At 43.2% G+C, this 13213-nt stretch overlaps 1 protein-coding gene and 1 long non-coding RNA gene across 2 annotated transcripts in view; one reads left to right on the top strand and one right to left on the bottom strand.

The window, feature by feature from the left end:
* IL23R (interleukin 23 receptor) overlaps positions 1 to 3541 on the top strand; it is a 53834-nt gene extending 50293 nt beyond the window's left edge. Inside the window, exon 10 of the mRNA XM_031968910.1 lies at positions 1409 to 3541. Within this exon, the coding sequence (XP_031824770.1) occupies positions 1409 to 2044 (636 nt within the window). The 3' untranslated portion in view covers positions 2045 to 3541. The remainder of the gene's footprint in view (positions 1 to 1408) is intronic.
* The window catches only part of LOC116423728, a 60659-nt gene extending 47675 nt beyond the window's left edge, over positions 1 to 12984 (bottom strand). The window contains exon 1 of the long non-coding RNA XR_004234233.1: positions 12492 to 12984. This is a non-coding gene — a long non-coding RNA (uncharacterized LOC116423728). The remainder of the gene's footprint in view (positions 1 to 12491) is intronic.
* Between the last annotated feature and the right edge of the window lie 229 nt (positions 12985 to 13213).

Genomic DNA, 13213 nt, shown 5'->3' with positions numbered 1-13213 from the left:
GGTGTTGGAACTCCTATTAGATTTGAAATAAATAATGCTTCCAACCGAAACCCGAGCTATAGGAATTGGAGATGTATCATTTGGGACTGGAAAGGAACTCACAGATCACTGATCATTTTCCAGAGGAAGAAATTGAGACTTAGGGAAATGAAGTGTTTAAAGTCTCCCAGGTTGTGAGTGTCAGAGGTGACATTCGCATTCAAGGCTCCTGAATTAGTATTCCCTCCAGAAATGCAAACCTCTTTTTCTGTTCTTGTATAGAGAAGAAATCTATTTTTGTTCTTTGAAAAAGGGAAATTAATAAAATCCAAAAAGCTACAATGGAAGTGAGGGGGTAGAAGTAAGTGATGTCTCAGGCTCCTGTCAGCTCTGGGGAACCTTGTGTCCCTCTTGTAGCTGCCATGCTTCTCTCCACTGTGGACTGGGAAGGGCCAGTGTCCAGTGAAGAGGCCGCTCTCTCTCCAGCCCAAAAATCAGACTGTGCTTCCTTTCCCAAGGACGCTCCGGGCTAGCTATACATATTAATAATAATAATAATAATAATAATAATAATAATAATAGTGATAATAACTTAACATGATCTTATTACCAACTTACATTCATTTTCTCATTTGGTCATTCCAAGGTCCCTGGCAGGACCTGGTCACCTACAGGTATGGTCTCCATTTGGAATGTAAGCAAGTATTCAAAAATGGTTCCCCTCATGTTTGGGGAAAGGGATTCAAACAGAATATTCAGCTACATAAAGATGAAGAGACTGAGAGTCAGAGGATTTCCCTGATTTCTCCATAGTCAAACAGCCAATGAGCGTCTGAGCTAGAGATGAAACCCATTCTCTTTTGATTTCTTGGACAGTATCCTCTCCCAGGGTCTGGCAAAGGACCAAAGGTAGTACTGATGGGGTGCTCTCACGGACTGGGCAAAAACAGAACCTGCTGACTGACACCCCCCCGTCCCAAAGTCCATTTCACTTCATATTAGAACCAGACCCAAGCATGTTGTCGCAAAACACTTTTGTCATGTTTTGATTATAAGATTTATGACTTTATTCTTAGTGCATTCAAAGAGCCCTGTTCATCTTTGACCTAACTATGTATTTAAAGCTTGAAACTGCACAAAGGTTTTTTGGGATCCCCTATATAAACAAGTGTGTGTATATATGTATGTATAATGTGTGTATGTGTATATATGTATGTATAGACACATCATATAAAACAGAAGTACAGGATTAATATCCAGTCTATTAGCTAACAAAAGTAAGAAATAAGATGAGGAAAAGGAATGATCAAAGAAAAAGAGAGACCAAGAAAAAGCAGAATGGAGGCAGGATTCTAATCTTTGGCTCCACCATCCATTTTGGACTTCTGAGATTTATTTTGTGGGAGTAATGCATTTTTTCCTCTTCTAGGAAATAAGTGAATTTATGATGAATGATTCCAGCGAGCCATTCCTCGACCCAGATCCAGAAATCATGGAGGTAGAAGAAACCAATCTCCACAAAGCATTCCAACACCGGCCCTCCAAAATGGAAAGCACAAGAGGGTCGGAGGCGATTGGGGAGCATCCGCAAACCTCACCACCTGTGGACATCACCGTCTCCTATCTCCCTGATCCCAACACTGGCTACAGACCACAGGTTTCCAGTCTGCTCCCTGTGGAGAACCCTCCCTGCGAGATCAGTGACCTCAGAGTCTCATCCCTGGAACCCCACGTCAGTTCCTTGGGCCTGGGCAAGAATGTGGTGATCAGAAACTGTCCGAGCCCAGTGTTCTCTGGCTCCGGCACCAATGCCGGCAGGAACTTTTTCTCTCTGGAAGAAACAAGACTCATCCTGGACCACGGTGAAAGTAGTTTAACGGAAGATCCAAATGAGTCTGAAGTGGAGGTCATGATGACCTTGGAAAAGCAGGCCTCCTGGGAGAGTCTTCCAGAGCAGACCCTGTTGCCTGATGATCTGGTGTCTTGCTTGAGGACCACGGGGGAGGAGGAGTCCCCAGATGTCCACCCTTATTTTCCACAGAGGTTTGGAAGGCCATTTCCCTAGAATTTTCCCCTTTTGGGAGCAGAGGCTTTGTCTCATTTGAAGCAACCACCCCAGACGGATTCTCCTGCAGTTACTCCTGGCCTGCAGGAGTTTTTGTCTGGGTGCTTTGGGGGTCCTCGGTGGTCCTCTGGAAGATGAGGATGGAAAATGTCTCCTGGCCATTTGGAGCAGAGATGTCAGTCTGAGGAGTCCCACCAGGGACTTCTCTCTCCCCCTGGTCCTTTCTGAGCAATATGCATTGAGGATTGCGCTTTCCTGTATGTGAATAATCAGTGTATGATATTAATTGGCAACGAGTAGATGGGGAGCTTACCCATGAGGCATTTGAAGGGGAGGCAGGAAGGTATCTCATCAGGAGGGGCCATTCCTTCTCCAGGAGAAGGAACACATGGGACCTCTCCACAGAGGACCTTTCCAAAGCTCTGGAGACTGTACTTTGGTTTTTCAGTGCTGTACCATGGCTATTACTGAAATACTCAGGAGAGAGAGAGAGAGAGAGAGAGACAGACAGACAGACAGACAGACAGACAGACAGACACAAGAGACACACAGTCAGACAGACCCCGTTATTTCTGACCTTGATACAAGACTGGTCCACTTCCTTTTCTGAACCCACACGTTCTTTTGTACAAGTTCTCCGATGCCTCTGGCCACATGTACAATATTTTCCCTTTAGGTCACCTGTAAGAGAAGCTCTTCTGGGTCACAGGAATCTTCTGAGATCAATATGTTCCTGGATTCATATATGGTTCCAAAGGCATCTTCCCAGCCGGGTGCCAAAAAGATGAGCATGGGGGGGTCAGGGAGAGTCTTGTACAATCTTTCCAAAGTGTTTAGCCGTCCTAACCTCTCTCTGTTTCCATATGGGTCTAGTTCACCATCCAAATGTAGCATCTCCCTCGAGATGTTGGTGTTGATGAATCAGCCCAGTGGTTTGTCTGCCTGGCTGTAGGCCATCTCCATCATCATCATCTTCATTGCCATCATCATCATCATCACTGATGTCATCTTTATAGATAGCATCATGTAGCATTTTTATGTTGGCTGACAAAACATTTGATATGTTCTCTCATATCACCGCAGCCCTGTCAGGCAGATACTAATATATCTTGGACTACACACTAACCTTTCCAAATTATAGGGCTTAGGAGTATGTCACACCCCCCCCCCAGTCTGGAAAATCCCCACATTTTTGGTTCTCTCTTCATTCCACAGAAGAAGTAAGAAGTCTGAATTATTATGGTATTAAAAGAGAGGAGATGTTGATATTATATAACACGATACACAAATTTCACGCATTTCTGAGTTTCTAGGCTTTTCCCGTGTTGTCTGCTAACCTTTGCTCGTTGTCTGCAGCTTCTGCAAAACTCCCCCAAAATTCCCATTTTATTTCTTATGCCAACCTGCAATGTATTAAAACCATGATGGAAACGTGGAGAGTCACAATGTGGAAAGGATAACTGTACCCATGAGCATTTTTACAGATGAGGAAACTGAGGTTGAGAGAGTTTGAATGACTTGCCCAGGTCCTAGTAGAGTGTCTGGCAAGTGGTAGGTGCTTAATAAAGGCTTAGGGACAGCTAGGTGGTTTGGTGGATAGGGCATTGGGCCTGAAGTCAGGAAGACTCAAATCCAGACTCAGACACTAATTGAGTGACCCTGGATAAGTCACATCATTCTGCTTGCCTTAGTTTCCTCAGCTATAAAACAATTGGAGAAGGAAATGGCAAAGCCCTCCAGTGTCTCTGCCAAGAAAACCCCAAATGGAGTCCCACAGAGTTCCACACGACTAAACAGCAACAAATAAAAGCTTGCTGACTTGCTGACTTGGTTTGAGTAAATGACTGAGGAGTTCCATCTACCTAGAATCACTCTTCATCCAGCTCACCAAAAAATGCTCCTCATCTTTGAATTTCTATAGAGTCTCTATTCTAGCTATTTTGCCAATGCTGCTTTCCCCCCATGGCATAAAATGGAGATTGATGCTCACTGGTCTGGCGTTAAAGCTACAAAAGACCCCAAAGAGGAGCCGTTCCCTATCCACGAAGATCCTCCACCTACACTGTGCCAGTGGTACTGGGCACCTCCTCAAGGAGATGGAGAGTCAACCCCCTCAGAGGGGGGTCAACTCCACTGTGCACACTCGAAAACGGGAGGTTAGAAGCAAGCTTTCTCAGGCGACTCTAGATTTACGTTTCTATACATATTTATAAGGAACTTTCCCAGGTGGTCCTGGACTCCATGAAGGGACCATCTAGTCCAACCCTTTCACTTATACACGAGGAAGCCAAGGGTCAAACACAAAGTCATCGAGTGTGTGGAGTGGGATTTGATTCCAGGGCTCCACCTTCAGCCACTGCTCCTCCCTCGGTTGTCACCTTGCCTCCTCTTTTCCTTTTTAGTGTCCACGGAGTGATCCATCCCAACGGGGCTGGTACCCAATGGCTAACAGCACAAACCCTGCTGCTACGATCGATTCCTCACTTCCACACCCATAAACACACTATTTTCCATTTGGCTATAAATGAACTCATAGTTTATTTATAATGTAAGGCCACAGGATGGAGGGAGGGCAAAGGATGCAGAGGAAATGATTAGTGTTGCCTTTTTGCATTTGAGTTGTTGATAGTTCTCCTCTGCCATGAGTGGTCACCATACCACGTACCTCAATTCTCCTTCATCCCAACGCAGAAAACATTCTCTAAAAGTTAGCCCACCTGACTATGTGCAATATTCTTTAAGTCAAACATCAAGAAGTTTGTGGATACTTCACTAATCTCTCTAGGCTAAAATTCAGGAGGGAACCTTGGAAATATGAATTTGAAAAGTATGTCTCCAGATTATTGAAAGAACCTAAAGTTCATCCTGTGAGAAAACAAAGGAAAAAAAGATGGGAAGACATGAATTGGATACCAGTACAAGCAGATGGATAATTGGGTGGAATTGCAAAGATGCCATCTTAGAAGGGTCTCCAGAGAGGTGATTAAGAGATCGATGGCTGGCCCAGAACTACACATTATTTTTTTAAATCAATTTAAAACAATATTTTTAAAATCTTCTTTTAAAACAAATTTTAAAAATCAAAATAAAATAAGATAAAATATAATAGGCGTAACCAGTAGGAGTGCTATCTAGCAAAGTTTGATAGTCTAAGTGGAAAAGGAGGTAGGAAGAGACCATTCCTGTTCCTTCTTCAGCCCTATCTCTTTTAGATTGGCCAGATTTCCCTCCCTCCCCCCATTCCTTCTTTAGATAGCCCCAGGGGCATAACTCTCATTCAATCAGCTCTTGGTGTCTTCAGGAAAGATTGCCTAGGAAAGGTCATTTGGAAAAGAGAGAAGAATTAGCTCAATCTGCAGGCTATGAGAAAAGCTTTGCGTTTTATGGCGTCTGCCAGGCTACTTAAGTCCATGTGCTAGGCTAAAACACCACCATGTGTCCCTCTCATCTGCCATTTAGGAGCTTATATAAAAGTTATTTCCAAGTCAAAATATAAAAATTTCCCCTCAACTCCCACTAAGTGGAGTGGGCAAAACCATCTAGCCTTTTGGAGGGAGATCTTAGTGCTTTTTAGGTCTATGTTCTGTAAGCTATTCACTGACTCCTTCCATTTCAATCTCCCTGTGTGCAGTTAATAAAAGACATGAACTAATTATGCAATATAGAAATTATGACTGGTCATATTTATGAAAACATCAAAATTATAAAAGATTAAAAAACAGAGGAATCACACGGTAAGGCCTTCTTTGCTTTGTTCCTCTCAAAATCTGAAACTCCCACCATGTCCCATGAATTTAGGACTTCTGACTACAGGTCCACTATAATCTATTTTACCAACCAGGATGCACTCATGAAAACCTTTCTTAGGACAAGGTGCCAATTTTGTCATCGAGTTAAATCAAACATATTCTTTGAAAAGTTGACAGTTTCACATACAATCATCTGTCTGGTCCTTTGTGTACCAAAATGTGTATGTTTCTTGATGTTTATTAACTTCATAATTTAAAAGAGCAATTTTTATAAAGGTAGAAAAAGGGGATTAACTTGTTATGCTTGGACTCAGAGGGCAAACCTGGTAGCTATTGGTAGAAATGATCAGAGAAGGTGATGAGGTCCTGCATGGGGTATGTTAAGTCCATGTCCAGTTCTAATTGGCTGGAGAGCTTATTGTTAAATGTCCAAGGGTACCTGGGAAAAGCCAACACAAATCGCGATTTGCTGTATTATTTTGTGGATTGTGTAGACTTAATAAAGTGATGTTAACAATGCCTATTAAACTTAAAAGTTGATTATTTGTGAAATATTTACCAGGGTACCTGTGGATTTCAAGAAAAGCTTGTTGAGAATTAAAGTAATCCAAAGAGACCAAAAAACAAAGAGGAGAAAGAATCCTATGTTCAAAAAATATTCATAGCAGCTTTTTATGGACAAATAATTGGAAACTGGGGTGGGGTATCCATCTTTTGCTTAACAAAATTAAAATATATTAATATAATGAAATATTATTATATCATAAGAAATTATGAAGGGGTGCTTTCAGAGAGACTTGGGAAGACTTATATGAACTGATACAGAAGGAAAAGAGCAAAACCTGGAGAAGAATTTAGAAAACGACAACTATGAAAGACTTAAAACTCAGATCAATATAATAACCAACTGTGAGTTCAGAGGACTGATAATGCAGCTTGCTAACTCCTGATGGAGAGAAGGTGATGGATTCAAGATCCAGGAGACATACATTTTTAGATACTGCCAAAGTGAGTTTATTTTGCTTGATTATGCATATTTGTTTTTAAAAGATTTTTGTTTTTCTTTTTTGATAATGGAAAAAGGAAAGGAGGGAGAGCAGAAAGATGGATTTTTGGTCATTGAGAAAACAAAATTAAATATTCTAAAGCATCCTGGTCTGCCCTGGGAAGTAATGGGTTTTCCCCAATCTGGAGATATCTTAATGAAGTCTGGATGAATGCCAATCAGCTACATTGTAGACGGTAATTTCTGTTAAGTGCGAGTTAGACTTGAACGTTTCTGAGCTCTCTTCCAACATGGATTCTATAATTCTGTGAAATCGTGCTTTTCTCATCTTCAGAATTAAGGGAATGGTGGTTCCTAGCCCCTAGTTCCCTATAAAAAAAAAAAGACTCTGGGGTTGTAGAAGACATTGCTCTCCCTCGAGGTCATTGCCCTCACAATTTAAGCCAAACAAAAAGTTGTTTCTAGCACCCCCAAGCATCTATAGTTGGTGACACTCTTATCAGAACACAGGAAGGAAATCATAAGTTGTCAAACACCCAAGTCCCAGTGTGAGCCACAGAAGTGACGGAGTCCAACACTTTTTTCTCTTCATATCTGGCATAAAGACTTTAACAGAAGGGAAGGGAGAGGCTGGGACAGGAGGAGAGACCAGCGAGGGGCTGCCTCTGGCTTAGTGAGTTCCCAATGACTGGAGGTCTCCAAGGAGCGGCCAAATGACCGATTAATTGCCACGTATGCTGTAAAGGAAAATCCTGCCTAAGTTTAGGTCAGACCCCATGGTTTCTGAGGTCCCCTCTCACTCTGAGATTTTGGCACACATCCCAGTTGTTCTCAGCTACGGTAAAGGCTGACCTCATATATACATGTTTCTCTGAAGAAGATTTCCCAGAATCACTGAATCTTGAGTTGCGCAGTCTGATGGAAGAATAGGTGGTAGAACAAGGGGAAGAGTCTTGGATCTAGAGTCTGAAGGCTGATTCAAGCACTAACTGCCTTCCTCCCTTTCTTTCCTCCTTCATTCTCATGCTTTGTTTTAATGGTGTACAAGCATTGGGCTAGACACTACGGCTATAAAAGCCCAACAATATAGTCCCTCCCTTCAAAAAGCTTGCATTCTACCGGAGGGAAAATGCCATTATATGGATAAATAAATGGTGGTGGTTGTCTCTTTCTCTGGAGAATCAAAATGTCATCACTAAGCTGGAGTCAGAGTGTCTGCGGCTGATCAGACCAGAATGCCCTAGTAGTCCATGTGAACATCTCTAACTTTTGCATCCCTTGTTCCCTGTGAGATCCTTCACTTCTGCCTCCCTCCTACAACACAGCGCCATCTTTGATGAGGGACCAGCATGTCAGGCCAATGTCTCCATGTCGCACAATCAAAGTTCTTCAGAGACATTGAGAATGCCCCTGCATTACTTCTTCTGACCTCCCTGGGAGCACTCTCCTTCCCCCATAGAATACTCTTTTAGGCAAGTGTCCATCAGCATTCAAAGAGAGTGACCATCCCATTGGAGCTGTGCTCTCAGCAGGAGAGTTGAATGTTCAGTAGTTAGTTCAAGAAAGGACCTTAGTGTCTATAAATGGAAGATATGTAAAAAGATTTTTTTTCAAAAATCACTAACTAGCTGTGAAACCTCTGAGATTAAGCTTCACTTGAAGCCTCTGAGATTTGAATCTTACTTTAAATTTCAGTTTAAGACCTTCAAACCTCATTAACCTTTGTTAGAGTCCTTTATCAGATTCTCCCATCCAATATTTAACTTGTATTTATTATAGTGAATTTTGTATGTATCATCTCACCATTAAAATGTAGATTCTCAAAGGGCAGGGACTGTATTGTTTTTAAACTATGTTCCTCAGTGCCCAGCTATGGTCTGGCATAGTAGACCCTTAATAAATGTTTGAGGAATGAATGGATGGTTGATTGAATGAACGAAATGGGCACATGTAGACTGGGTTCAGGGAATGGTGCTTAATGCATTCTATCTAGGAAAGAGATGACATAATTTTCTGTAAGAAGAGATCAGAAGGATAGTCTGAGCCTATTATGGACAAACTGAGTCCAAGAATTTCCCTTGTCCTTTTTGCCTTTCCATCACTGTAAAAAAGCCTTGGATTTATGTTTCCTATTTATTAAGGGCTTTGCCAACTCTAAAGTGCTATGCAGCCTGTCCCAAAAATCTGTGGGCAGTTTTATGCTGTAATAACTTCAGAAGCACAAGACTAGAAGAGTTACATCTGGACAGATCCACGTGGGCACATATAACCCCATTGGGATTATGTGGAAGGAACCTAATTCTCTCAAGCTAACTTCAGGATGCCCTCTGGAGAGCCAAAGGGGACAAAACCGTTTCTCCATCTCTAGCATGGATCCATTAGAACTTGGAAGCTGGCATTGGTGCATCTTAGTATGGGTTAGCAACAGCAGATCAGGGATGCTTGGTGGGATTTTTAGATTTGTTTTCTAAAGCAATGTTTTCAATAGATGTTCTCATACCAAATACTCATAGCAACGTTTGCTGTTGCTGTTCAATCACTGACTCTTTGTGACCCCATTGGGATTTTCTTAGCAAAGCTACTGGACTGGTTTGCCATTTTCTTCTCCAGTTCATTTTGCAAATAAGGAAACTGAGGCAAACAGGATTAAGTGACTTTTCCAGGTGTCTGAGGCTAGATTTGAATTCAGGAAGATGAGGTTTCCCAACTCTGGGCCCAGCAATCCCTCATGGCAACATAGAATGCATAGAACAAAATATTCTTCCATGTTGGTACAAATCTCCATCATCCCTTCTATTGTTGAAATGGTACCCAGGATGCTTTTAGAGCATCCTCAGAAGATGAGCCTATATACTAATACTTTTATTCAATTATGAAAGGCAGTCATTCTGTCCACCTATTCAACAGTCCTCAGACCCTGAAACATGGAAGAATAGTCCCAGTACTGCTCCTTGAAAAAGATAACAAGATGATAGTGATGATGATAAATAAGCATTTAGCTACTAATTAGGAAGCTGTGGCTATGTAGAACAGACTTACTACGCCCGAAATAACAGTGGAAAGAACAGTTGAAGTAATTAACACCTACGCAAAGTCTTAATGTACACTTCTGAACAATAACATTTATAAAGCATCCTAACAGAAACCATACAACATTAATGAAACTCATTGGCCCAAGGCAGTTATAGGAAAGAACAACATTTTCTCATCAAAAAGGGGGGAAAAAGTTTGATATTTGTTTTCAGAATACATGATAAACAGGTTTTTTTTTAAATGGAACAAGGAGACTACTCTTGTCAAAATCATAGTAAAGACTGACAATCGCTCCCTGGTTTTGTCGAATATGACCAAAACTGGTTGGTTTCTGTCTGGATTCTACAAAACAGCTAAGACACAAGTAGACTCTAAAGGCCTCCATGGACAACCCCCATATTGACTTTCCAGTAATGTGTAGGGGATGGAGTGTGTAGTTGTGAGTTTGGTTTGGGTTTTTTTTTTGCCCATGTGGGTTATGTGTGTCCGCATGGATCTATCTTAGACTTCTGAAGTAATTATAACAAAACTTCACAAAGATTTTTGGGACAGGCTGCATATAGCACGTTAGAGTTGGCAAAGTCCTTGACAAGGATTCGCTTATTTGATCCTCACAGCAACTGTGGAAGGGAGGCTTTCTTTAGCCCCATTTTACAGAGGAAAAAAACCATGAGGACATAGTAGAAGCTGTGCAGCAGGTTACAAAAAAAAAAAATCAAAAATATCCAGTCCCATAGCTATACTATCTTCCATAAAGTGCAGAAAATACATCCCCATATAACAAAGGCCCTGCACCATGTTTGAGAATTCAGAAAATAAACTAGTGAAATCAAAGCATCATCCAGGCAGAAATGGTGCCCATAATTTGTTAGACATCTGGGCGATCCACAAGCATTAGTGATGCTTTCCCCCCCACTGATACCATATGCACTTTAACAGATGTTTCCATTCCCTGTGCTCATCATCTACAAATAGCATGGAAAGAAAAGTTTCAAAATCTAGACTCGATGAAAGAATGATAGGATGAGGTCTCCATCATCCCCATCATCCTGTCTGTTCCCAGAGATATGGCAGAGCTGTCTTCAGAAAGACTAAGTAGTGCAGTGGATAGAGCACCAGCCCTGAAGTCAGAGGACCCCAAGTTCAAATCTGACCTCAGACACTTAACTCTTTCTAGCTGTGTGACCCTGGGCAAGTCACTTAAACCTAATTACTAAAAGAAAGAACTTGCCTCCCAATACTTTTATTTAGTTACCAAAAACTTTTCTGAGGCAAACTAAGGTGAACTGACTTGCCCAGAGACACACAGAGAAGGCCAAATTTGAGCTCCGGTCTCCCTGATTCCCAGCATGGAATCACCTGCTGAAAGCCAGAAGACCAGGATTTTCTCCCTGTATAAGAAGCCACAGATTATCAAGAATAGGAGAGAGCGGCTCTTTCAGGGTCTTTTCTCTCTGACAAAGATCAAGTAGAAAATGAGAAGAATCAAGAAAACAATCATACTAATAAATATGTATGTATATATATATATATATACATATATATATATATATTAGGTTGGGAATAAATATACATATATTAGGTTGGGAAATTAAAAAAAAAAAAGACAGATGCTGTAGCTCCCTCCCAGGATTATTTTGAAGGTTATAAACACAGAGAGACACACAGAGAATGCCAAATTTGAACTTGGGTCTCCCCGATTCCCAGCATAGAATGTCACCTGCTGAAAGCTAGAAGACCAGGATTTTCTCCCTGTGTAAGAAGCCGCAGGATATCAAGAATAGGAGAGAACAGCTATTTCAGGTCTTTTCTCTCTGACAAAGATCAAATAGAAGATGAAAACAATAGTACTAATAAATGAGATATATGCATATATATTGTATTTCAGGTTGGGAAATTCAAAAAAAAGAGACAGATGTTGTATCTCCCTCCCAGGATTATTTTAAAGATTAAAAACACAGAGAGAGAGACACACGACAGAGAGAGACACACGACAGAGAGAGAGAGACACACGACAGAGAGAGAGAGACACACGACAGAGAGAGAGAGACACACGACAGAGAGAGAGAGACACACGAGAGAGAGAGACACACGACAGAGAGAGAGACACACGACAGAGAGAGAGACACACGACAGAGAGAGAGAGAGAGAGACACGACAGAGAGAGAGAGAGAGAGAGACACGACAGAGAGAGAGAGAGAGAGAGAGAGAGACACGACAGAGAGAGAGAGAGAGAGAGACACGACAGAGAGACAGAGAGAGAGACACGACAGAGAGAGAGACACGACAGAGAGAGACACGACAGAGAGAGAGACACGACAGAGAGAGAGACACGACAGAGAGATGGAGTGGAGAGAACTTGTGTGTCCTTTTATATCATATATGTTATGTAAGTATATAATATTAAATTATATTGTACTCGGTTCTATTAGATACATCTGGAACGTCACAACGTGAAATCTAACTACCTGATGCTACAGGCTTTATGGTCTCCACTTTGTAAACGGAGGCAGGGGCTCCCCGACGGCAGCGCGCACGGGAGGCCCGGGGGAGCCCCTGGCGAGGACCGGGGCGCCGACCGGCCCCATCCGGCACTAACTGCCGAGAAGTGAATTTCCTCTTCTGCGAAAGCTGAGCCTCCGAACCCTCCCCACTTTACCTTGGCCCAGCTTGGTGCCGGAGGGCTGCGAGGAAGCGGGGGCGGGGCCGGGCTGTGAAGTGGAGAGAAACGAGGGGGTCTGGGAGTAAAACGTGGGAGGGAGAGCTCCCCGCAGCCTTTGGGAGACGGCCGCTAACCGCGGCGCCCACTCCCCCGGCGGTGAGGGGGCCCGGCCGGACTCCGGGGGCCGGTCACCTGCTCGCAGTCTCGCCTCTCGGCTTTGGAGAAACCGGTCTCAATCCGTCCGTCGGCAGACCTTCAGCAAGCACCTACTGTGTGCTCAGCTCCGCTCAGCGCCAGAGAAGTCCGAGCCCCCCGAGGGCTCCCCGTCCAACGGGGGAGTCCATCTGCAGACGTACAAAGGGAGCTCCGGACGGGATACACTGGGCAGGATTGACAAAGGGAGGGGTCTGGAAGAGAGGGGGCTCGGGGAAGCTGGCGGCAGAGAGGGAGGAGCCGGCTCTGAGGGACACTCGGAGAAAGGGCCCGGACAGAGACGTGGGTGTCCTGGTTGTGGAGCGGCCGGGAGGGAGGCGGGTCTGGATGCAGGAGGAAAGGGCAGGGAGTCGGGAGGCGCCGCCTCGGTGACAGAGGTGTCCAGACATAACTGGACATCTTGTGGAGGATGTCGGGGGCTATTGAGAGCCACTGGAACTTAACTGAGGATGTGTTTGTGTGTGTGGTGGGGGGGAGTCTCTTATGTGTGTCTGTATTTGTGAGAC

Source organism: Sarcophilus harrisii, chromosome 4, assembly GCF_902635505.1.
Source record: "Sarcophilus harrisii chromosome 4, mSarHar1.11, whole genome shotgun sequence".
NCBI lineage: Eukaryota > Metazoa > Chordata > Mammalia > Dasyuromorphia > Dasyuridae > Sarcophilus > Sarcophilus harrisii.
The sequence above is the reverse complement of the archived record's forward strand: the minus strand, read 5'-3'. Positions and strand labels throughout refer to the sequence as shown.